The sequence below is a fragment of the Polypterus senegalus genome, chromosome 3, assembly GCF_016835505.1.
Source record: "Polypterus senegalus isolate Bchr_013 chromosome 3, ASM1683550v1, whole genome shotgun sequence".
Classification (NCBI taxonomy): domain Eukaryota; kingdom Metazoa; phylum Chordata; class Cladistia; order Polypteriformes; family Polypteridae; genus Polypterus; species Polypterus senegalus.
Genome location: NC_053156.1, coordinates 202,567,154 through 202,591,520, shown reverse-complemented (window position 1 = coordinate 202,591,520; position 24,367 = coordinate 202,567,154). Strand labels below are relative to the sequence as shown.

Here is a 24,367-nt window from a genome sequence, read left to right as displayed (position 1 = left end):
ACTGACTATCAGTATATTTTGCATATTAAATGTGCAGGGTTTTTTTAATCAATATTTAATTTAGAACTTTTCCTACTGTATGATTAAATAAGCCAGACAGGTACAATGGTACTACCTAGAATAATGATCAGTGTAAAGCAGTAAAAAAAACTGGATGGCTGCATGAATTTCAGTGGTTCCCAAGAATAATTATAACCAAATCTAAGATTTTCATTTTCACCGTGCAGTACAAAAAAAAACATAAAAGAAAAGATTAAATACGTTTAACACAAAGTATGTTGGAGTGTGATGTTTGCAATCCATTTTTTTTTTATATATATTTCCTTCACAGTGGTATAAGGAAAACATAAATGAGATAGGCAGAGATGTATTTTTATACTGTAAACTAGGGGGGCAAGCCCTCCTGGCGCCTTTGGCACAAAACCCCCAGTTTTAGCCAGTCTGCCGTTTGCGTTGAGGAGACGCGGTCGCTCCTCCGAAACCCCCTCTGAAACAGTGATACAACGGGAAACAAATACAGTTTTTTTTTACCTCCTCTTTGCTGTTGATGATGATCTGCACAGCACTTCGAACATTTAAAAGCCTGTACAACAGTTGTCCTACTCTTTGTCTTTTATTTCCAGCCTCAGGCGTGGTTAAATCTCTTGGCACTTGCGGGATGTGAGTTCTTGACATTTTTTAGTTTAGAATTTAAAAATTAAATCAGAATCTGAAAATCTAACAACATCACATTAAAGTTCAATACATTCTGAAAAGAATGATACCAAAAATATATTTTTAGGTTTTAAAATAAGCCGATTTAAAGTGTGAGAATAACGTGCCATATATATAAATACATTAGGTCTGCAACGATTAGTTGACATAAATGACAACGTCGACTACAAAAAATCGTCGACACGTCATAGACAGAACCTTCAATAGAGGCTCCAGTCACAAAGAACCACATTGCTTTTTGTAACTGCAATGCACTACATGAACGTCTGAGGGCAGTATCGTTTGTTGTTGTTTGTCAAGACTGCACACAGTCCTACCAACGAAGAATGACGTTTGAGGAGAAAAAGAAAGTAGAGGAAAATAAACGTGCTTGCAATGGCATGTCGGATAGAGTGGGGGAAGGCGATGGAAAAAAAAATTGAGATAGAAACTTTCTAAAGTGTGGGAGCATTTCACCAAAAAAAGTTAAATGCAGATTATGTAAAGCGGAACTTTCTTTTCATGGCAGCACCATCGCGATGCATGAGCATCTGAAAGGAAGGCATCCTGGAGATGTGATGCCACCATCTCTTGAGAATTTATGCTGGTGCTTTAGTTAGTTAGGGTCAGATCAGGAGCATAGGGAGAGCATGAACAAGACTGAGAAAATAAAAGTAAAAAAAGCTAACTTTTACAAGTAACAAATTCGTTTTCAAATATTATTGCATTTGTGCGATGATGTTTTCTGATTGGTACTATTCAGGTCATACAATGATTTCTTCAAAATGTCACATATATTTGTCTCTTTCTTTTTTTTCCCCTCAGTGCTGCGAGCCGACACCAGAAGGCATGAGCTTATTCAATGCTAGCAGCAGTACGCAGATGGCTGGTTGCTTGTGCTATAACAAGCTTGACCTGGCGGTGATCAAAGCACATGTACTGTACAAGGCATGTATGCGGTCCACTGAGAAAGGAAGAGTGTTCATGGCTCACCTTGCAGAGGAACATTCTTTCCTCTGCATGTCCTGGAGTCCTGTGCATGCTGGGCAAGATTGGGGGGAAAAAAAAAACGTGGTCATTGATTACAACTGCAAGAAGGTACACGAATGAATATGAATAATGTTGCATCCGTGCCACAATGTTTTCCGAAATGTACTACAAGGTCATAAAATTAATAATTCCAAATATCATATATACCTATCTCTGTTTTTTGTCAGTGCGGCTTTGGCATCACGGCCCTTAATGCGCATACTAATTCAGCGTAAGCAGGAACACTCAGTAAAATTGAATAACAAAAAATCAAGTGACAGTGAGATATGAATAAGGCAGATTCGCCAGTGTTTGCGTGTCAGCTTTTACCCATCCAGATCAGAGAATTTCCAGTTTGATAGTCTCAAAACACCACTTACATCTAAAGTTATTCCCAGTTTCAGATAAAAAGTAACAGCATCGGGGGGGGCAGAAGTGTGTATCATGATCGTAACTGAGAGAATAAAAGTGAAAAAAATGTTAACTTTAAGTACTATACATTTAATACAATGGCTGTTACAGACGCAAATCAAATGTATGTGTTTATTGTGTAATATTAACAATAAGAACAACTCACTACTCAAAACGGTAAATATACAAGGCAGTCAGGATCGAATCAGGAGACTGTTGATTACAAGTCAGCAATGCACTTTTTTTGTTTAAAGACTATGTGCACTTTAGATTGAATTTTTTAATGTATTTCTTTTTTATTGTAATGATCACACTAATATAAAAACATTTGATTATTTTCAAATTCATGTGTTTCACTGGTTATTTTAATTTGATTATTATTAATTTTAATCGTGTTAATGCAGAGACATCAGGGTATAATTCACAGGTTGACAGACATGAGCAGATGAGGTAAGACATGCACTGGTGCCCAGAACAGGATGTGCAACCACAGGTCACAGGCATCAAAATAGTCAAGCATGAAATAATTGTGACTAATAGAAAAATAAGTTTAACGATTAGTCGACTACCAAAATAATCATTAGTTGCAGCCCTAATATGTATATTACACATACACATACATATATACATATATATATATATATATATATACATACACATACATACACACACACACACACACATACACAGTGGAACCTCAGGTTACAACTGTAATTCGTTCCAAAACTCTGGTCGCAACCCGATTTGGTCGTGACCCGAAGTAATTTCCCCTATAGGATTGTATATAAATAAAATTAATCCGTTTCGGACCATACGAGCAGTATCTAAATATATATATTTTTAGAGATTTTTAAGCATAAAAACAGTTAATTATACCATAGAATGCACAGTGTAATAGTAAACTAAATGTAAAAACATTGAATAACACTGAGAAAACCTTGAACAGAGAGAAATACCTTGCAGTCTCTTTAAAAACAAGCCTGGTGCATTCTTTAACTGCCTTCTCGCACTCGCTCTGTCTCGCTGCATAGCGAGAGACTGAACACGTGCGGAAATCATTGGCGCGAACAAACCGGAAGGGAAGGCTTTTTTGTCACCCGAGAGTGTGGTTGTGAACAGATGCAAAAGTTTGGCCGTAATCAGATTTGTACGTGGTCCGAGATGTTCGTGACTCAAGGTTGCACTGTGTGTGTGTGTGTGTATATGTATATGTTTTTAGTTTGTTTTTTAATTAAAATAAAAATGCTGTTTAATGTAATGACAGGCAGTCTTAACACTTCAAAAATGCCCTAACATTTTATATACTCTATGCAGTTCTTAATATTTTCACTGGTTATAGAGTCATTATGCATGTGTGAGTAACAACTGAAACAAGGTCCAGCTTGCTAATGTAATATGAACTTTATTCAAGACCAAGGCATTTCTAATACCATAGATCCCGGAATATAAGCCGACTCGGTATATTAGCCGACCCCCTTCTCTACCTACTAAATTACATGTATTTGCTGATGAGCAGTATTTAAGCCGACCCCCTTTTCCAAGCAAAATTTTCTAAATTTCCTTAAAAGTGTCTCTTCAGGTATATTTATCATGTTTATCGGCGAAAATTTGAGACTGCCGGCATTTTTGATGGAAACCAGGAAGTGATTGCAGAGCCAGAAGTCAGCTAGATTAAGCTAGGAGCATGGCAGCGCACATGGTCGCAGCGGCTCAGGGCTCTCCTTTTCAGTGCACTTTTTTGTTGTTTTTGTACTTTTTTTTTTTTGCTTGTTTGTACACGATTGGTTCGGCGAACAACTGTTACACCCGTCAGAACCTTATAGATATCGGTGTCCAGAGCCAGACATCTGTTTCGAGTGTTTTTCACCACACGCACAACATCCCAGACAACATAGCGAGACCAGAAGGCTCTCCATGGATTGTTGTCGGGTCTAGGAGACAACGCAGACAGAGGAGGGAAAGAAGGCAGAAGCGGGGCCGCAGATCCGGCGTTATGCTAAGGCTAAAAAAACAACCATACAAGCCCTATACAGAACTTTTTTTTTTTTTTTAAAACTTCTGTGCATCTTTTCACACCATTTGTTTATGTACATATTAGCGAGATCGGTCGCACTAACAGCACTCTCGTATTTCCACACAATTTCCATCTTTGTTTCGATTGTGACCGCTTTCTTTACCTTCTCTTCCTTCCTTAGCAATTATGTGTCTTGCTTGCATGGTCTTAGTGAATTATATATAGGTAAATCACTGCAATGACCGAAATTACATCCACAAACACATGTATCTGGGCTCCAACTGACGCTTACGAACGCTCTCGGTTGTTTGTTTACAATCGTACAATCGGATATACGTGACCGCATTCGGGTCATAACGCAAGATGTTGGTCATAAATCAAAACAAAATTTTTTATTTTAAACTTCCCGATAATTTGTTATAAATTTTATTAATAAAATCAGCAACTAAAAAACTTTTTTGAAAAAATTCTTTATTTAATTTAAAGTACCGGCATGCAAAGTTACTTCTTCATCTGAAAGATGGCGCTGTGGTTTCATCATTAATTACTTCTGTATTCATCGGCAAAAACGGCATTGCGCTGGAAATCTTGAATCTGAAACGATACTCGTTGTATAAGCCAACCCCCAAACTCCAAGCCAAAAATCTAGAACGAAATTCTTATATTCCAGGAATCTACAGTACTCACAAAATTAAGGCTGATACCCTACTTAAGTCCAAACATCTGAAATTCTGAAAAATGAATTGAACCAACCATTAGAAAAATGTGTGTATTTCATCATAAGATAAATACAAAGAATACTATGCAGAATATTTTCCATGTGCAGTTTCTACTAGTTAAACTAACAGGCATTCTGACTAACAAACATAACCAATGAGGAAACAAAAGATGTTATCTCATTTGTTCAGTCGGTCTCAATATTGCTTTTTGGTTCTTATGGTAACTTGCAGTTCAACTTTAAGATTATTTACAAGAGGCAAGTTCTCTTGAAAACTGTACAGGCTGAACTAGTTGTAATAAACAATGAAATTTAACTTGATTCTCCTGCCAGTAGTTGAAAGCCTAAGCAGTTCTAAGTGTTTGTGTTAACATTTGATACTGTCTAAACTTTTAGGAATCTGAGAAGGACAGGAAATACTGTACCTAAGAAATAGGCACTCACTGTATAGCAACAACACAAAATGTCAAAACACAAAAACACATAAAGAAGTCTATAATGGAGCAATCATATGTGTCAAACTGAATATAATGAAATCAATTACAGAATATTTTTCAAGAAAAAAAAAAATCTCATTTAACACTTTCAAATTTCTTGCAAAACACATAAAACATTATAAAAGGAAAAAAAAGATATTCAATGTATGTATCAGTTTTGCTCATTTACAAAATGTACAGTACACACACTAAAATATTTCTATAGGTTTACTATCTTCAAGTGCAAGACTCCACTTGGCATAGTATTAGTCAAAGTTTCCGCTTCTTTTTCCTCTCATAATTTGGTTTAATAGGCTGTAGGCCAATTAATTAATTAATTAATTAATTATGATAAGACATAGTGAAAGCTTAATTTGCAAAATAAGGCACATTTAATGTCTGCATGACAACAGTATTTATTAATAACATTATAAATGTTACATTCTAAGCCAATGGTTTATTATACTGTTAAAGTCATGTATGGCTTATGATTTACCAAAAGCTATTAAAAAAGCTTGAGCATATAAAAATATACCTTGAATGGGTGTTACTAATAATTTCTAGTACATACTGAGGAAAAAAGTAAAATATTTAAGAAAAATACACTTATGTCACTATTAATATGTACTTAATTATCTTCCAGTAGCAGCACAACAATTTAAAATAAATAAGACTATAATATACTGTATAATCTCAAGTTGTACTATGTTCTTCATGAATTAATGATATTGTCTCATGCTGGATGGCCTTCTTCCAAAAGTCACTTGCAGCTTTTTACTCAATACTTGGATTTTTTGATTAGTTAATTTAGCTGGAGATCAATAAAATAACATGGAAAGCATAACCATATTAAATGTAAGTGTGGCTCATTTAAGTATTTTTAAATACCTCTTCCAAATGTCCCATTTGTCTGCTGATCATTCTTGTTGGAGTACTGATGCCCTTAATAGGAGTACTGGGTCTTGGCATAAGATTGGACAAGTTTAAAGATGGTGCTGGAAAGCCAGGGATAAAAACTTTGCCCACCTGTGAAAGATGCAAAATCATTTTTACAGCATTTCTATAAAGTATGAACATAACAATGACCATCTTGAGGTGAGGTAAGGCAGCTGACAAAATGGAAGGATGGCTGGAGAAAAAAAAACACAATTAAATGCTTAGTAATAATTCAATTGAAGATAAAAAAAACCTATGGGTAGTCACGGATGAAGCAAAACACAAACAATTGTTTAATGGAAAAAAAATCCAAATGCCTAAAATTTTCCTTTACCTTCAATATTTTTTTTTCTATGAAAAGAAAAAAGATTGTATACATATACATATATATTTTAATCTTAGAGATGGAACAGTGACTGGCAAGATAGAGATCTTGACCACACAATACTATTCAGTATATATTAGACTGGCCACACTGTTGTGTCCATTCAACTTTTGAAAGTTAATTGTGTACAGTAGAATTGTTTTATTTTTGTGGTAGTCCTTTATAGTGCAGGACATAACTTTAGTGCAACAAGCAGCCAAGAAATAAGAAGGGTTAATATAATTAAAGTCTAATAAAATATGTTTTTCAATTTATACTATACTAAATAAAAAAAATCTAAATTACTTATAACCTACTGTACACTTTGATGTGCAAATCAATGTGTGACAACACAGCAGACAATGAAAATGCAGACAGTGGGAAAGAGTCATTTTATACAGGAACCTAAGCATAGATTAGTTTAAAACGTTGCTTTGGCTGAGACTGCTAAAATGCATCACTGACTTCGACAGAGCTCATAAAAATAACATTTTTAAATTTATTAAAATAACAAAAGGAAAACTGCATGTATCAATATTGCAACTGATGACAAAGAAAGCCAGTTACCATATTTTTGCAGAAATGGACATTTAAACATACAACAGCCACAAGTTAAACGCAACCATTTCAAGAGCAGATGATACTTTTATGGTTGGGTAAGTACATTACATAAAAGATTGTTATTGCTAATTCTAAAATAAAACACAGTATATGAAGTAGAATTCCGTGTAAAAAAAAAAAAAAATCAAACTGTGATGAATTTTATTACAATGGAAGTCCAGTTACTTCCAGGGTTTAAAAACAAGCATGTTAAATGCGCTATACTTCATGACAGATCTAGACATGTGCCTATAATTCAGCAAGACATTCAGTCACCATAGGGGTTGTTTAAACTTTCTTATAAACTTTAAAAGTTAACTTACCTGAATGGAACTAACTATGTAGAGGGTGCTCATTTTGGAAGACCCATTGCGGACATGAAAACAACATGCACACAACAGTAATTGCAGAAGAATTTTAAAATTACTTCATTGTGCTACAAAATATTAAACATTTCCAAATGTTAAATGGCACCCTGCGTAAAAAGAACTTTTTCGATTGTCATGGTCTTACATCTAATTTTCTACAAATACTGACACCTAAGATAGTGGTAACTATTTTGCTATTGCATATAATCAGAGTACTCAAGCAGTGTTATATGTAGAATAAAGTGAGAAGTCTGGTTCCGCAAAAAAAAAAAAAAAAAAAGTTGCTGCCTTTCTCTTTCATTACTCATTGTCCCTTTGTAAAATTTAAAATTTAGAAACTGTTTTCTGCTTTCTGTCCTACATCACTGAAAAGTATTAATCAAGTTTGAAAAAAAAAAAAAGTATTTTTTAAATATAATTTAAAATTACTGAATATTATACAAGTGTTATATAATTAAATATGTTGTACTGTAACATGCAATATATCATATGTAACATATTACTTTTAGATAAAATATAGAATATGAAGCATTTTGAATCACAAAATGGAGTTGCTTCTGCCATTTGCAAATTCATTCATCACAATTAACACTAGAATTACCAGAGCCACGAAAAAACGTGTACATCCGTCCCACCTTAAAACGCTTCTCACCTCTCCGTCAGCGTCTTTTGCCTTTTAAATGTGTTGATAAGCAGCAAACAGAAAGCAGCCTGCTATCCCATCCCCCAACCCGCACAGTTTTCTCAGCTCAAGTCTGTTTACCTGCGTGTCAGTTGCTTAGAGTTGTATAGAGTGAGAAGTCAAGCAAAATGACACCTTTTATAAATACTACATCGTTATTTGGAACACTTGCATTTCATGTGTGTTCCGTGTCAACAATGATCTATGTAAACACATTGTTAAAACAGAAACGCTTTTCATGTTTTAGTAATAATTGACAAAATGTAGACATGAAGTGTATAATGTGTGAAGCCTGAATTCCAAATATCAAAGAAACACTTTCACAAAAGTTACAAATATAACAGAACAAATGCGCTTCAATTCAAAATTATAACTGCAGAAAAAGAACCCGCGTTAGGGTGCAACATTGACACGCATTTGCTATGACAGCTTCGGTGGCGCAACAGTATCAACTGTTGACTGGTAATCAAAGCTTCACGGGTTCGATCCCGGACGAGTCCGTTTTGAGAAGTGAGCTGCTCATATTCTTACTCTTTTAGAATAAAAATATACATTTGATTCCAGTCTGTAACAGCCGGTGCAATTTATGATACTTGTAAAGGTTAGCTTTGTTTTTTTTTTTCTTTCAGTTTTATTCTCTCAGCCGCGTTCACAATCCCAACTCCCCCACACCCGCATTTGACACTGCTGTTTTCACATAGACAAACTATAACAGAGGTAAACTCAAATCATGACGACGGTTCTACATTGGATCAAAAATACACTTTTGCCATCGCTGTACTTTGTATATGTACAACCGTCGTCATGATTTGAGTTTACCTCTGTTATAACGCGTCTACGTGAAAACAGCAGTGTCAAATGCGGGGGTTTTAGAGTTAGGATTGTGAACGTGGTTGATAGAATAAAACTGACTAAAAAAAAAAAATAAAGCTAACCTTTACAAGTATCATAAATTACACCAGCTGTTACAGACTGGAATCAAATGTATGTCTTAATTCTAAAATAGTAAGAATACAAGCAGCTCATTTCTCAAAACGGACTCGTCTGGGATCAAAACGGTGAACAGTTGATACTGTTGCGCCACCAAAGTTATTGTAGCAAATGCGTGTCAATTTTGCATCCTAACGCGGGTTCTTTTTCTGCAGTTATATTTTTGAATGGAAGCGCATTTGTTCTGTTATATTTGTACCTTTTGTGAAAGTGTTTCTTTGATAGTTGGAATTCAGGTTTCACACATTATACACTTCAGGTCTACATTTTATCAATAATTACTAAAACATGAAAAACGTTTCTGTTTTAACGATGTGTTTACATAGATTGTTGTAGACACGGAACACACATGAAATGTAAGTGTTCCAAATAACGATATAGTATTTATAAAAGGAGTCATTTTGCTTGACTTCTCACTCTATACAACTCTAAGCAACTGACATGCAGGTAAACAGATTTGAGCTAAGAAAACTGTGCAGGGTGGGGGATGTGATAGCAGGCTGCTTGCTGCTTATCAACACATTTAAAGGACAAAACACGCTGATGGAGAGGTGCGAAGCGTATAAGGTGGGACGGATCTACGAGTTTTTTCGTAGGCTCTGGTAATTCTAGTGTTAATTTGTTGTAGTCTATCATATTTTTTAGAAAGATGTTAGTTAACATTTAAAAAATTTTTTTTAACAATTAAAAGTTCTCAATTATATTGACTTATACTTGAATCACAGTTCAACAAAACTTTTAAAAATTTAAACCACAAATGAAACAAATTTAATGATATTACAAATTTTAAAAGTAATTTTAAAAGCTTAAAAATGTCATGCCAAACTGAAAATCATCAACCTGTTACATCTGAGAGAAGAAAAAAAACACCAAAAAAGGATAAGAATAATTGCTTCATTATAGAGCACTTAAGCAAGTACAGGGTTAAAATGTAATTTATTTTTAATTTCAAATTTAGACCATTTGTATACATACCCGGGTAACTCCAGTATACAAGACCAAGCTTCCATTCATTTCCAAAACAAGCATTGCATCAATACTCTGAGAGGAATAAACAACAAATTAACTATATCATACTTACATTTTACAGGTGTCATCTAAAAAAATGATTCATTTTAAATTATTACAAAATTTTTCTTAAAGTATGTCAATTGTACATACTTTCTTGACTGACCTGACTTAAGAAAACCTTTATCTACTAAATCTAGTTACACTCTCAGTCTGGAAAGCATTCCAGTCAACCAGTGTGGAGACTGTGGAAGAATTCATAAGTTTTCAAAAGACTAGTTTATGAAATGAGACATTTCTGCTCCACAGTTCCCTTAATCCTGTTATAATTCATTATCGGGTTGCTCAAAAGAAACACTAGAAATGTATTCTGGCAGAAAATTCAAATTTGTTTTTACTGTTAGGCTACCACAAACAGCCCAATGCTCAACAGATAAATGGATGCAGCAGGATCAAACTTTGGAAAACACACCATTACACAGCAGACATGGACACACTAACAAATCTACAGTGATCCAAAACAGTGACACAAGTCTGTGTAATATCATGTGATTTGACCAGCCTGATCTTTCAAGAACATTTATTAAAAGCAGATAGCACTGCAAAGAACTGGAATTGAATTAGAGTAAGCTGGATGCTCACAATGCAATAAAGAAATTACCAACACAATTGGAGATCATTTATCATAAAAACATAACTGACACGTTTAGAGAGAACTAAGTCTTTAAATTCTACTCAGTTTACAGAAGACACAATCTAATGAGTTTGCAGAGGACCGGGACACACCTCTGACACTCTAATTACTGGATGCTATAAACACACTCTAAAGTATGAAAGCAGCTGGTCCTGATGGCTACCAAGGGAAATTTTATAAAATACTTTCAAACAACTTATCTGCACTATTATTAGCAAAGATTATAGAAGCTAGAGACAACAAAATTCTACCTCAAACTTTTCACCAAACATTAATTACTGCCTTTCCAAATAAAAATAAGGGATTTTTTATGTGCATTATACAGACTAATTTCACTTCTGAATAGTGATAGCTATGATTATGAAAGTAGTTCCTTTGGTAATATAACAAGACCAAACTAATTTATCAAAGGCAGACATTTAGTTTCTAATCTTTGGCATCTGTTTAATGTAATATACTTATCCATAAAATCTAACACACCAAAGATTTTATTATCTCTGGACAAAAAAAACATTTGATATAGCTGAATGGGACTGTTCACCACATTACACAAATTTGTATTTGGCCAAATATATGTACATGGATAAAACTATTTTATACCAGTCCAGAAGTCTTTGTCTTTATTGACAGCATTATCCCAAACTACTTCAATCTATAACATGGTACCTGAGAAGGATGCCCTCTATCACCATTGCTTTATGCAAATGCCATTGAGCCATTGGAGATACAGTGGATTATCAGAGAAGGACAGACAGAAAATATCATTATATTGTATATATCAGACCCACAAACATCTGTACCAGTAGTCCTTAAGGCACTAGCAGAACTTCAAAAGATACTTGGCCTCAAAATCAATTAGAATTTCCAGTGAACTCTATAGCACACAATATTAGACTGGATATCTATCCATTTATTTTTATCAGAACAGTTAAAATAACTAGGCGTAAACATCACAATATAAAGATCTTTTTCAAAATTTTGCTATCAGCATGGAAAAAATCAAACAGGGTGTGAGCAGATAGTCTACTCTCCATCTCACATTAGCTGGAAGAATACATACTGTCCTTACCAAGCTTCTTTTTCAATTTCAGGGCATCCCTATAAATATCAACAAATCATTCTTTAAGAAATTAGACTCAATTATAACCTCATTTGGAGTTTGAGACATAGACACATTCAAAAAGTGACTCTACAAAGACCAAAAGCAGAAGATGCCACTACTTTTCAATTTTTTTTTACTAGGCAGCAAACACACAAGCTAAAACACATGAATATTGACAGAACTGATGAATATACAGAAGCCTGGCGTGCAATAGAAATGCAATCTTGCTGTACTTCTTTATATGTCCTGCTTTTCCCTTAGTAAATATATTTTATCATCAATATACCAAAAATTCAAATATCCTTCAATCAATAAGAAGATGGAACCAATGCAGGAAACACTTGAAGGCAGAGAAGCCTTAATCTGTCACACCTCTATATGATAATCACCTTTACATCCAAGGTTAAAACACTTAGAGAACTGTATACTGATAATGTCTTTGTGTCTTATGAACAATTGCATTTCAAATTTAACTTCCAAACAACACAATTTTTCTACTACTTTCAAATCAGAAACTTTGCTAAAAGGAACCTACTCAATTTTCCACACCTCCTACCTATTACTATTCCATAAGAAATAATGATCAGTCTTGAACCTTCAGACAGCACCTCAATAATATATAAAAGCATACAAATGTCTTGTCCTTTCAAAGTTCTTAGGGTATGGTGGGGAAAGGATCTTTCACTTAGTATCTTCGGAGTAGTGGAGGACAGCCATGCATAGAATACACTCTAGCTCCATGTGCACAAAGCATTTAATCATTTAACTTGAAAACTTCGATCAATCACATTTATCATTTAAAATTGCCCATAATGTATGCAGAGCAAGATCCAACATGCAAACATAGCAATCCAGCTCCAGCCTCACAGGGCCACATGTTTTGGAAGTGCACCAAATTAACATCAACAGCGCATCAATTAACAACAAAAATCTTTGAATCTCTATTAGACAGCCTTGGTGTCACAATCACTCCTAACCCATTAACAGCTGTATTTGGTAACTCCCAGAATGGCTTAAAGTGGAGAAGGACAAATTGACTGTAATTGCCCACAACACACTACTAGCACGTAGCCTTATCTTGCTCAAATTGAAGAAACCCAACCCACATTTTAGAAGTCATTGGGTAACTGATGTTTTATACTATATGAAACTGGAAAAAAAATCTAATTCTCCCTCAGAGGATCTGTTCAAAACTTTAAAATAATGGCAAGATATAATTAATACAATTTTATCGAGGGTAAAAAGATATTATTCTTTGTTTTTTTTGTTTTTTTTTTAAATATTTGCTATTGTTGTTAGCTCTCCTCTCTTTCTCTCTGGTGGGGCTTAAATTCTGTTTTGTTAAGTTCAACTTGATTGTATGTAACATCTTCATTGTATAAGTCAGACGTGATAGTATGGAAAGTTAGTTTCTGCAGATAAGATAAAAGAAAAGAAAAATCAAGGAACACACGCGCGTGCACACACACACAACTAAAAAACAAATTTGGATATAAGAGACATTAATGAGGCCTTTAGCTGAAAAGTAATGACAATAGCTCATAGATCAAGGATTGGTTAAAATAAGTTGATATTTATCGCTTATATTATCCTATTCAAGGGCAATGGGATCTTCCTCTCTTTATAAAACATACTGTTGAAACGACACATATTTGATGCATTTTGTGCAAAAGCTTAAGAAATGTGTAGTCAAACTACCAGAAAGAGTAGTTAAGAGGTGTAGAAAATGTGCACCCTCTATAATTCAGGCTAAAGCCAAGCAAATTAGAATTCAAGGTTTTTTCTAGAGTCTGCCCCAGGTCAAGTGTTTTCTGTTGCAATAACATTCCCTTCTTAGCTATGTTTTGATTGATATGTGAGCAAGCCAATGAGTTTATACGATAAATCAATCGATAGATCAATAGATGCAAACATGCACACACATGACCAGTCAAAAGTTTTACAACACCTCAGGTTTTCTATTTTTTCTTTAAATTTAATCAGTTAAAATGCATTGGATGACTGAAAATGGTAAAAAGGTAAGCAGTAAACTGGCAGAGGTTTAAGTTTAATGTTTACAGTAGGTTACCAAAAACTGAAAAAGAGGAAAATTCAGAATACTACAAAAGGGCCTTCTTCTACGCGGTGGTGTGCTAGGGAGGTAGCATAAAGAAGGAGGACACCTCACACCTGGACAAACTTGTGTGGAAGGCAGGCTTTATTATAGGAATGAAGCTGGGCAGTTTGACATCTATGGCAGAGCGATGGGCGCTGAGCAAGCTCCTGTCAATCATGGAGAATCTACTGCATCCACTGAACAGTGTCATCTCCAGGCAGAGGAGCAGCTTCAGCGACAGACTGCTGTCACTGATCTGCTCCACTGACAGACTGAGGAGATCGTTCCTCCCCCACACTAGACGACTCTTCAATTTCACCTTGGGGGTGGGGTAAATGCTAACATTATTCAAAGTTGTCTGTTTTTACCTGCATTTTTATTACTCTTTAATTTAATGTTGTTTTTTGTATCAGTATGCTGCTGCTGGATTATGTGAATTTCCCCTTGGTATTAATAAAGCATCTATCTATCTATCTTCAGGGATCAACTAATAGGTAACAACCTACATATGTTCTACAGCAATTAAAGTAAATTAAGCCTAACAAGATGAAGCAAACAAGCAGCACAGGTGCTCCAACTTATGTTGATTACTTAAAAACCCTATGTCTTCAAGCAGAAAAGGAACAGACAGTGTTACTGTACCTTCTGAAGTACTACTTGGAAAATATTGCACTGGCATAGAACAAAAACAATGGCAAATAAATAATTCTAGGAATCATTAAGCGTACAAATTTTAAAATGCTGGGTTTGGTATAATAAATATTCTCTTAGTAAAGGTTGAAAATGCCGGTGTTTTGTAAGCGATAGTGTCTGTTTAAAAACAAATTTCAACTACATTTTCCAAAATAAATACATGAAAAAAAAAAAAAAAAAATATATATATATATATATATATATATATATATATATATATATCTGGTGAAATAAAAGAAACCATAAAACATCTTTATCTTAAGAACATCAAGTAACAGGATAAATACCTCAACTGGAGCTGCATCCTTCGCTGAAATAGTTGTTACCGATACAAAAATTAACTGGGAAAGGTCATTACTTTCAATTAATTTCACACACCTGCAAATAAAATAATAAATATTACCTATTTACATAATTTGCATACTGAGTAAGCCATTATACAGCTTTACCAGATGCTGGTAGCAATTAACATACTTTGCATTTTATTTCAGATCTCCATATAAAAAGTATATTATATTTTCTTCTAAACTATATACAGTGGAACCACAGTTCACGACCATAATTCGTTCCAAAACTCTGGTCGTAACCCGATTTGGTCATGACCCGAAGTAATTTCCCCCATAGGACTGTATGTAAATATAATCAATCCATCCAGACCGTAAGAACTGTATGTAAATATATTTTCTTTAAAGATTTTTAAGCACAAAATAGTTAATCATACCATAGAATGCAGTGTAATAGTAAACTAATGTAAAAACATTAAATAACACTGAGACAAACACCCAGTCTCCCTGCTCAGCTGCACGCCAAGCCAGCGCTTCCTCTCTCTCAGCTGCACGCGAGCCTGCTATCTTTCTCTCTCTCTCTCAGCTGCACGCGAGCCTACTCTCTCTCTCTCTCTCTCTCTCGGAAGTGGATAACCAGTGTAGAAAGCAGACTGGGGAAGGCTATTAGCAGAGGTAGAGACCGCATAAAGAATTGTGATGTACATGGATTTTAACTCCATGAGATTGTACACCATGTTGTTATTTTTAGGTTTGTAAGGATATCATAAACTTGTTTAACAAAACTAGGCAAAGACTTAAGAAATCTTAATGGGTGGGGCCCCTAGTTATGATGTATTACTGTCTCAATAATGAAGCAATCCAATCGAAAAACATCACAGTATTCCTGGATAAATGTACAAACGAGTGAGGTATGGCGCTCTTTTTTTACATATTTGTGAATAAACTGGATGACTGGGAGACAAGTGAAGGTTACTTCCAGAAAGATAGGGGAACCTGTCACACATCAGCTCGCAGTATGCCACAAATTAAATCATTTTTGGCAAGTGGGTCATTTCAAAGGGACTACAGCCAGCTCATTCCCCAGTCCTGTCATCTCTGGATTTCTTCCTTTGGGGAGCGCTGAAAGGAAAAGTTTACAAGAACAAGCCTCATACGCTGGAACAATTACAGCAAAATATTAAACAAGAAATTGCTGCCAAGAACCCTACAATGCTTGCGGATACCTTTGTCAATACGGAGTGCTGTGTCGATCAGTGTTTACAAGAAGGCGGCGACCATTTCCAACACTGAATGTGATTGAATGATTTACACATCTATTAAGGTAAGCACTGTATTTATTTATTTTCTATCGCTTCATTATTATATAAGTAACACATCATAACTTGGGGCCCCACCCATTAGAATCTTCCTATAGGATAAATACAAATAAAGACTGCGGACATTAAAAATAAAATAATTTCCTGTGTTTTCCAAACCATACTGATTATCTTTGAAGATCACTAGAACACAAATTTGATTCCCAAACCATCTTCTCAAGGAAAGCTGGATATTACATGTATTTATTGCCCAACTGGCATGTCTGATTCAACTTAACACTAGAATTACCAGCGCCTGTGAAAAAACTCGTAAATCCGGCCCTCCGTGAATCCGTTTGCACCTCTCCATCAGCGACTTTTGTCTTGTAAATGTGCCAATAAAGACAAGCAGCAAGCAGCCTACTATTATATCCCCCACAGCTGCAGAACATGCACAAGTTCTCCCAGCTCAGGCCTTGATTGATTATCTGGGAATGAAGTGCTGGAGTTTTAGAGTGGAAATAATAGATCGTTATCTGGAACCCATGCATTTCATGTGTGTTTCGTTTCTACAATAATCTGTGTAAACACATTGTTAAAACAGAAACTTTTTTTTATATTTTAGTAGTAAATGTTGGCATAAACTATATAATGTGTGAAGCCTGAATTTCAAAGATCAAATAAACACTTCCACAAAAGGTTCAACGATAAAACAACAGCTCCTTTGGCATAGCAGTAAGGTTTGCTAACTTGTAATCAAGAGTCCCCAGTTCGATCCTGACTGCCTCCTATATTTGCCGTTTTCAGTAGTGAGCTGCTCTTATTGTTAATATTATTCAGTACACACATACATTTGGTTTGCGTCTGTAACAGACGGTGTACATTTATAGTACTTTTGAAAGTTACCATTTTATTTTCACTTTTATTCTGTCAGTCACGCTCACGATATACTGTATACCACCATCCCCCCACCCAGGGATCTGACACGGATAGTTTTTATTTGAAAATGGGAATAACTGTAGATGTGAGTGGTGTTTTGAGGCAATGAAACAAGACATTCTCTTATCTGGAGGGATTAATGCTGACATACAAACGCTGGTGAATCTGCCTTCTTCGTATCTCACCGTCACTTGATTTTTTTTTAAATTCAGTTTTATTGAGTGATCCTGCTCACGCTGAATTAGTCTGAACCTTATGGTCTATGTATGATGTCAAAGACGCACTGACCAAAAAAAAAAAAAAGATATATATGATATTTGGAATATTCATTTTATGACCTGTATCGTACATTTCGGAAAACATTGCGGCACGGATGCAACATTATTCATATTCATTTGCATAACATCTTGCGCTTGTAATCAGTGACCACGTGGTTTTTTTGTTTTTTTTTCCCCTCCGATCTTGCCAGTCTCCATGTCGCTGTATGGGGCTGATTCTTTTGTACTCCAGGACATGCAGTGGAAAGAATAGTACAGAGAGGTAAGTTTAGCGCTATATGCAATCATCAAATTCAATGTTAACAGTTCACACACACGCAAGGACCATCCTTCCTACATTTACGACATGTGTACCTGTTGCAATGCGCACACTTCTCTCTATGCTGTGGTTTGTATTACACACCTGAAAGAAAGAGACAATATATGTGACATTTTGAAGAAATCATTTTATGACCTGATACCAGTCAGAAAACATTCAGTATGAAATATTATCTGAAAACGTGTGAATTTATGCTGGTGCTGTTACTTAGAGTCAGATCAGAAGGGGCGGGGTGGGGTGGGGTGGTACAGTGTGATCGTGATTGAGAGAATATAACTGAAAAAAGCTAACTTTTACAAGTACAATAAATTTATACCCAGTGTCCCATATATTTGTCTCTTTCTTTTTTTGTCCGTGCTGCATTGACACCGTGCACCAGAAGGCGTGAGCTTACTCAGTACGCGCAGGAACACGCAGGTGGTCAGTTGCTGTGTGCTATAACACGCTTGACCTGGTGGCGATCAACACACATGTACTGTACAAGGCCACTAAGAGAAGAAAAGTGTTCATGGCTCACCTTGCAGAGGAACTACGTCGTTGCATCTTACTAGAAAAGGTGATGGAAAAAGAAAAGGAGGATGCAACATCTACAAGCTTCTGTTACAAGACAGCCGCTTCCCCCAGGAAAGTAAACTGAGTCAGCGTCAGGTGCCCTTTCAATTTAACAGAAACCACAGCATAGAGAAAGGTTTGCGCATTACAACAGGTACACATGTCGTAAATGTAGGAAGGACGGTCCTTGCGTGTGTGTGTGTGTGTGAACTGTTAACATTTGAATTTGATGGCTGCATATAGCGCTAAACTTACCTCTCTATACTATTCTTTCCACTGCATGTCCTGGAGTACAAAAGAAACAGCCCCATACACATACTCTTGATTACAAGTCAGCAAATCTTACTGATATGCCACGGAAGCTGTTGTTTTATTCTTGAACCTTTTGTGAAAGTGTTTATTTGATCTTTAGACTTCAGGCTTCACACATTATATAGTTAATGCCAACATTTTGTAATTTACTACTGAAAAATGAAAAAAGTTTCTGTTTTAACAATGTGTTTTCACACATTATTGTAGAAACGGAACACACATGAAATGCATGTGTTCCAGATAACGATTATAATTCCCACTCTAAAACTCCAGCACTTCACTCCCAGATAATCAGTCAAGGCCTGAGCTGGAAGAACTTTGTGCACGTTCTGCAGCTGGGGGAGGGATGGAATAGTAGGCTGCTTGCTGCTTGTCTTTATTGGCACATTTACATGACAAAAGATGCTGATGGAGAGGTGCGAACAGATTTAAGGTGGACCGGATTTTACGAGTTTTTTTCGTAGGCTCTGGTAATTCTAGTGTTAATGAGGTGTGGTAGTGGTGAAATTTAACTAATGGGTATATTGGACAGTAATCACAAAAAATCTGTTGCCTGTGGTAATGTGCCTCATTGGCATTATCAACAATTAAATAAAGTTAGCTTTGTGTCCTCTGCAGTGTTAAGAGAGAAGCATTTGTTTGAGGAAAAAACATATATTGAGATATAAAGAAATAAAGCTTGCCTTTTATTTTTCCATTTAGAAAGTGCAGGGGGACATCAGAGCATGGGAACATGTCATTGTACGGCCAGAATGGCGTTGCCTGGGTCCCACTCATGCTTGTACCTCCCGAGACCTCATAGCATTTAAAAGAGTAAGAGTAATTGTGAAGCATCTTAGTACCAACTTACCGTGGCTTACAAAATGGATCCTGTATCGGCAATTGTCTGGGCAGTAGCTCGGGGAAGGGAAGATAAAAGGCATACTTTCACTTTTGGGAGAAGTGCAGTAGACATCTCAAATGCCAGCATAGCTATGTGTGTACCAGTCACTCGATTTTTATAGTCAATTGTGCAGGGTGGGACACACCATTTTTCGGAGACGCATCCACATCATCGCAAGCACGATAAAGGATGACGTTCAACAGCTTAATTGGTCAGCACAATGGCACCAAATACAAAAGGGAATTTCCAGCCTCTATATGGGGCCTTCTGGCTAGATCATGCATAGACGGAGGTACTTGGTAGAACATTGTCTTGAGTTTACCAAACACTACAGCTTGTGCCTTGATTATTGCAAATATTTTGTTTCTTGTATAAATATCTCTGGATTAGTTTTGGTGGAGTGATTTATTGGGTTATGGTTAATGGTGCACTGTTTATTTCTGTATATAAACTTTTTTCTTTTTATTTATTTTGAACGTTCTTGTTTTAGGTAAACTCTGTATTAACACTTTGGAGGAGCAACTTTCTGACTTGGATTACTGGGGATAAAGAAAGCTTTATTTTTGTTTTTTTCAGTCTGCACTGTAAATACTGTACAGTGGAACCTTGGTTTGCAAGCATAATTCGTTCTAGAAAAGTGTTCACAATCCAAAGCACTCGTATAGCAAAGAGAATTTCCCCATAAGAAATAATGGAAATTCAGATGAATTGTTCCACAACCCAAAACTATTCATATACAGTGGTGTAAAAACTATTTGCCCCATTCCCGATTTCTTATTCTTTTGCATGTTTGTCACACAAAATGTTTCTGATCATCAAACACATTTAACCATTAGTCAAATATTACACAAGTAAACACAAAATGCAGTTTTTAAAATGATGGTTTTTATTATTTAGGGAGAAAAAAATCCAAACCTACATGGCCCTGTGTGAAAAAGTAATTGCCCCCTTGTTAAAAAATAACCTAACTGTGGTGTATCACACCCGAGTTCAATTTCCGTAGCCACCCCCAGGCATGATTACTGCCACACCTGTTTCAATCAAGAAATCACTTAAATAGGAGCTGCCTGACACAAAGAAGTAGACCAAAAGCACCTCAAAAGCTAGACATCATGCTAAGATCCAAAGAACTTCAGGAACAAATGAGAACAGAAGTAATTGAGATCTATCAGTCTGGTAAAGGTTATAAAGCCATTTCTAAAGCTTTGAGACTCCAGCGAACCACAGTGAGAGCCATTATCCACAAATGCCAAAAACATGGAACAGTGGTGAACCTTCCCAGGAGTGGCCAGCCGACCAAAATTACCCCAAGAGCGCAGAGACGACTCATCCGAGAGGTCACAAAAGACCCCAGGACAACGTCTAAAGAACTGCAGGCTTCACTTGCCTCAATTAAGGTCAGTGTTCACGACTCCACCATAAGAAAGAGACTGGGCAAAAACGGCCTGCATGGCAGATTTCCAAGACGCAAACCACTGTTAAGCAAAAAGAACATTAGGGCTTGTCTCAATTTTGCTAAGAAACATCTCAGTGATTGCCAAGACTTTTGGGAAAATACCTTGTGGACTGATGAGACAAAAGTTGAATTTTTTGGAAGGCAAATGTCCCGTTACATCTGGCGTAAAAGGAACACAGCATTTCAGAAAAGAACATCATACCAACAGTAAAATATGGTGGTGGTAGTGTGATGGTCTGGGGTTGTTTTGCTGCTTCAGGACCTTGAAGGCTTGCTGTGATAGATGGAACCATGAATTCTACTGTCTACCAAAAAATCCTGAAGGAGAATGTCCGGCCATCTGTTCGTCAACTCAAGCTGAAGCGATCTTGGGTGCTGCAACAGGACAATGACCCAAAACACACCAGCAAATCCACCTCTGAATGGCTGAAGAAAAACAAAATGAAGACTTTGGAGTGGCCTAGTCAAAGTCCTGACCTGAATCCAATTGAGATGCTATGGCATGACCTTAAAAAGGCAGTTCATGCTAAAAAACCCTCAAATAAAGCTGAATTATAACAATTCTGCAAAGATTTCTTCCTCCAGAGCGGTGTAAAAGACTCATTGCAAGTTATCGCAAACGCTTGATTGGAGTTATTGCTGCTAAGGGTGGCCCAACCAGTTATTAGGTTCAGGGGGCAATTACTTTTTCACACAGGGCCATGTAGGTTTGGATTTTTTTTTCTCTCTAAATAATAAAAACCATCATTTAAAAACTGCTTTTTGTGTTTACTTGTGTTATATTTGACTAATGGTTAAATGTGTTTGATGATCAGAAACATTTTGTGTGACAAACATGCAAAAGAATAAGAAATCAGGAAGGGGGCAAATAGTTTTTCACACCACTGTAAAAATGATTAATACAAAATATAAAGTAAAAATACATAAAACAAATTAACCTACACTTTACCTTTGAAAAGAATCATGGCTGGTGTGAGCGAGTTTCTAAACTCTTGTCGGATTCCACCCAACAGGACGACACGCGGAAGAGTGTCCCGAAGCAACCGCAGGCTCCCAGCACTGTAGCAGTTCACCGTAAAAGCGAATACAAAAAGATTGCAGACATGCTATAAGCACCTGCCGTTGATGGGTGATACAAGGAACAAGGAACATTATAAATGCACAGGGCACATTATTACTTGGCCACGAACCTGGCCCCGACCGTGCCTGACTGCTGTGTCTGTGTATAGTAGATATGGCAGATCCGCTACAATAAATAACCGTGCTGTTCCTGTTTCAAGCTGAATAAAGCTGGTGCCGCTAAAGTACTGAGTCTCAGCTTCGTGTTTTGGGGTGCAAGACTGAGACTCACACATTACAACACACACACACGTGGTCACAATGCTATAGTAAACAGTATACGTTCGTACGGATGTTGACTATATGAGTGAGGCACACCGACTGAGCCCGAGAATGGGAGACAATTGCCCACAATCCCGCAGCGAGAGAGAACAACCATTAGCTCAGTTGTGACCACGTGATGCTTGGCAGACAAAGCTTGTACGTACTACTCATATTGTAAGACCTCGCTCATTTATCAACTAAAAGTTGATTAAAAATTGTAGCTCATCTTGCAAAACACTCACAAACCAAGTTACTCACAATCCAAGGTTCCATTGTATACAGTTATTTTTTTTGGGCTCCATTTCATTACTGTTTTTGTGTGTCCTTTGCGGTATTGCATTGTGTATAGATATATATTTTTGTTTTTCTGTAAGTGCACCTGTCAATAAAATCTCACTTAATTTTTGTAAAAATTCAACCCTCTTTTGTCCGTGTCTCCCTGTCTTAAACCATCATCTTGGTCACACTCGGTCCCGCATACTAGACACCTAGAGTGTAGGCTGGTGTCCCCAATTCCCACTACAAAGGATGTCACAGTGCCTCCAAAAAAATCGCTTATATTTTGACACAATGGAAGACCCAAAAAGCTGTTTGCATATTATATACAGTATTTAAAGTTACTTCCCTATGGTAAAAAAAGGAATTCATTGAAGTGCTTGCTTAGCATCTCAACCCAAAGTATACACATCTAATATGCAAAGAAGTCTTAAAAAAATTATCCTGTAGGGCTGGTTGAACCTAAGAATCCATTTTCACTGAAAGACAAGCAGCAGGTGAGATTCCACAAAACACCATAAAACATGGAACAACCACCAGAAGCAGAAAGCCTAATAAATTACAGAGCCCAAATTTGAACTTTGCTATGCATGAACCCAGCAGTGTTTCAGAGATGAAGAGTTAAGAAGTATAGTTGTGCTTGAAAGTTTGTGAACCCTTTAGAATTTTCTATATTTCTGCATAAATATGACCTAAAACATCATCAGATTTTCACTCAAGTTGTAAAAGTAGATAAAGAGAAACCAGTTAAACAAATGAGACAAAAATATACTTATTTTATTTATTTAGGAAAATGATCGAATATTGCTTATTTGTGAGTGGCAAAATTATGTGAACCTCTAGGATTAGCAGTTAGTTTGAAGGTGAAATTAGAGTCAGGTGTTTTCAATCAATGGGATGACAATCAGGTGTGAGTAGGCACCCTGTGTTATTTAAAGAACAGGGATCCATCAATGTCTGCTCTTCACAACACACGTTTGTGGAAGTCTATCATGGCACTAACAAAGGAGATTTCTGAGGACCTCAGAAAATGAGTTGTTGATGCTCATCAGGCTGGAAAAGGTTACAAAACCATCTCTAAAGAGTTTAGACTCAACCAATCCACAGTCAGACAGATTGTGTAGAAATGGAGGAAATTCAAGACCATTGTTACCCTACCAGGAGTGGTCAACCAACAAAGATCACTTCAAGAGCAAGGCATGTAATAGTCAGCGAGGTCACAAAGGACCCCAGGGTAACTTCTAAGCAACTGAAGGCTTCTCTCACATTAGCTAATATTCATGCTCATGAGTCCACCATCAGCAGAATACTGAACAACAATGGTGTGCTTGGCAGGGTTGCGAGGAGAAATCCACTGCTCTCCAAAAAAAACATTGCTGCTCGTCTGCAGTTTGCTAAAGATCATGTGGACAAACTAGAAGGCTATTTGAAGAATGTTTTGTGGATGGATGAAACCAAAATAGAACTTTTTGGTTTAAATGAAAAGTGTTATTTTTGGAGAAAAGAAAACACTG

The 24,367-nt window shown here is 36.3% G+C and overlaps 1 protein-coding gene across 2 annotated transcripts in view; it reads right to left on the bottom strand.

The window, feature by feature from the left end:
- anapc1 (anaphase promoting complex subunit 1) overlaps window positions 1-24,367 on the bottom strand; it is a 260,906-nt gene that overhangs the window by 181,331 nt on the left and 55,208 nt on the right. For both annotated transcript variants that reach the window (XM_039748373.1, XM_039748374.1), the window contains exons 12-14: window positions 15,161-15,251; window positions 10,257-10,322; window positions 6,230-6,367 (exon numbers count right to left, since the gene is read on the bottom strand). In XM_039748373.1, coding sequence (XP_039604307.1) covers window positions 6,230-6,367; window positions 10,257-10,322; window positions 15,161-15,251 — 295 coding nt within the window. The remainder of the gene's footprint in view (window positions 1-6,229; window positions 6,368-10,256; window positions 10,323-15,160; window positions 15,252-24,367) is intronic.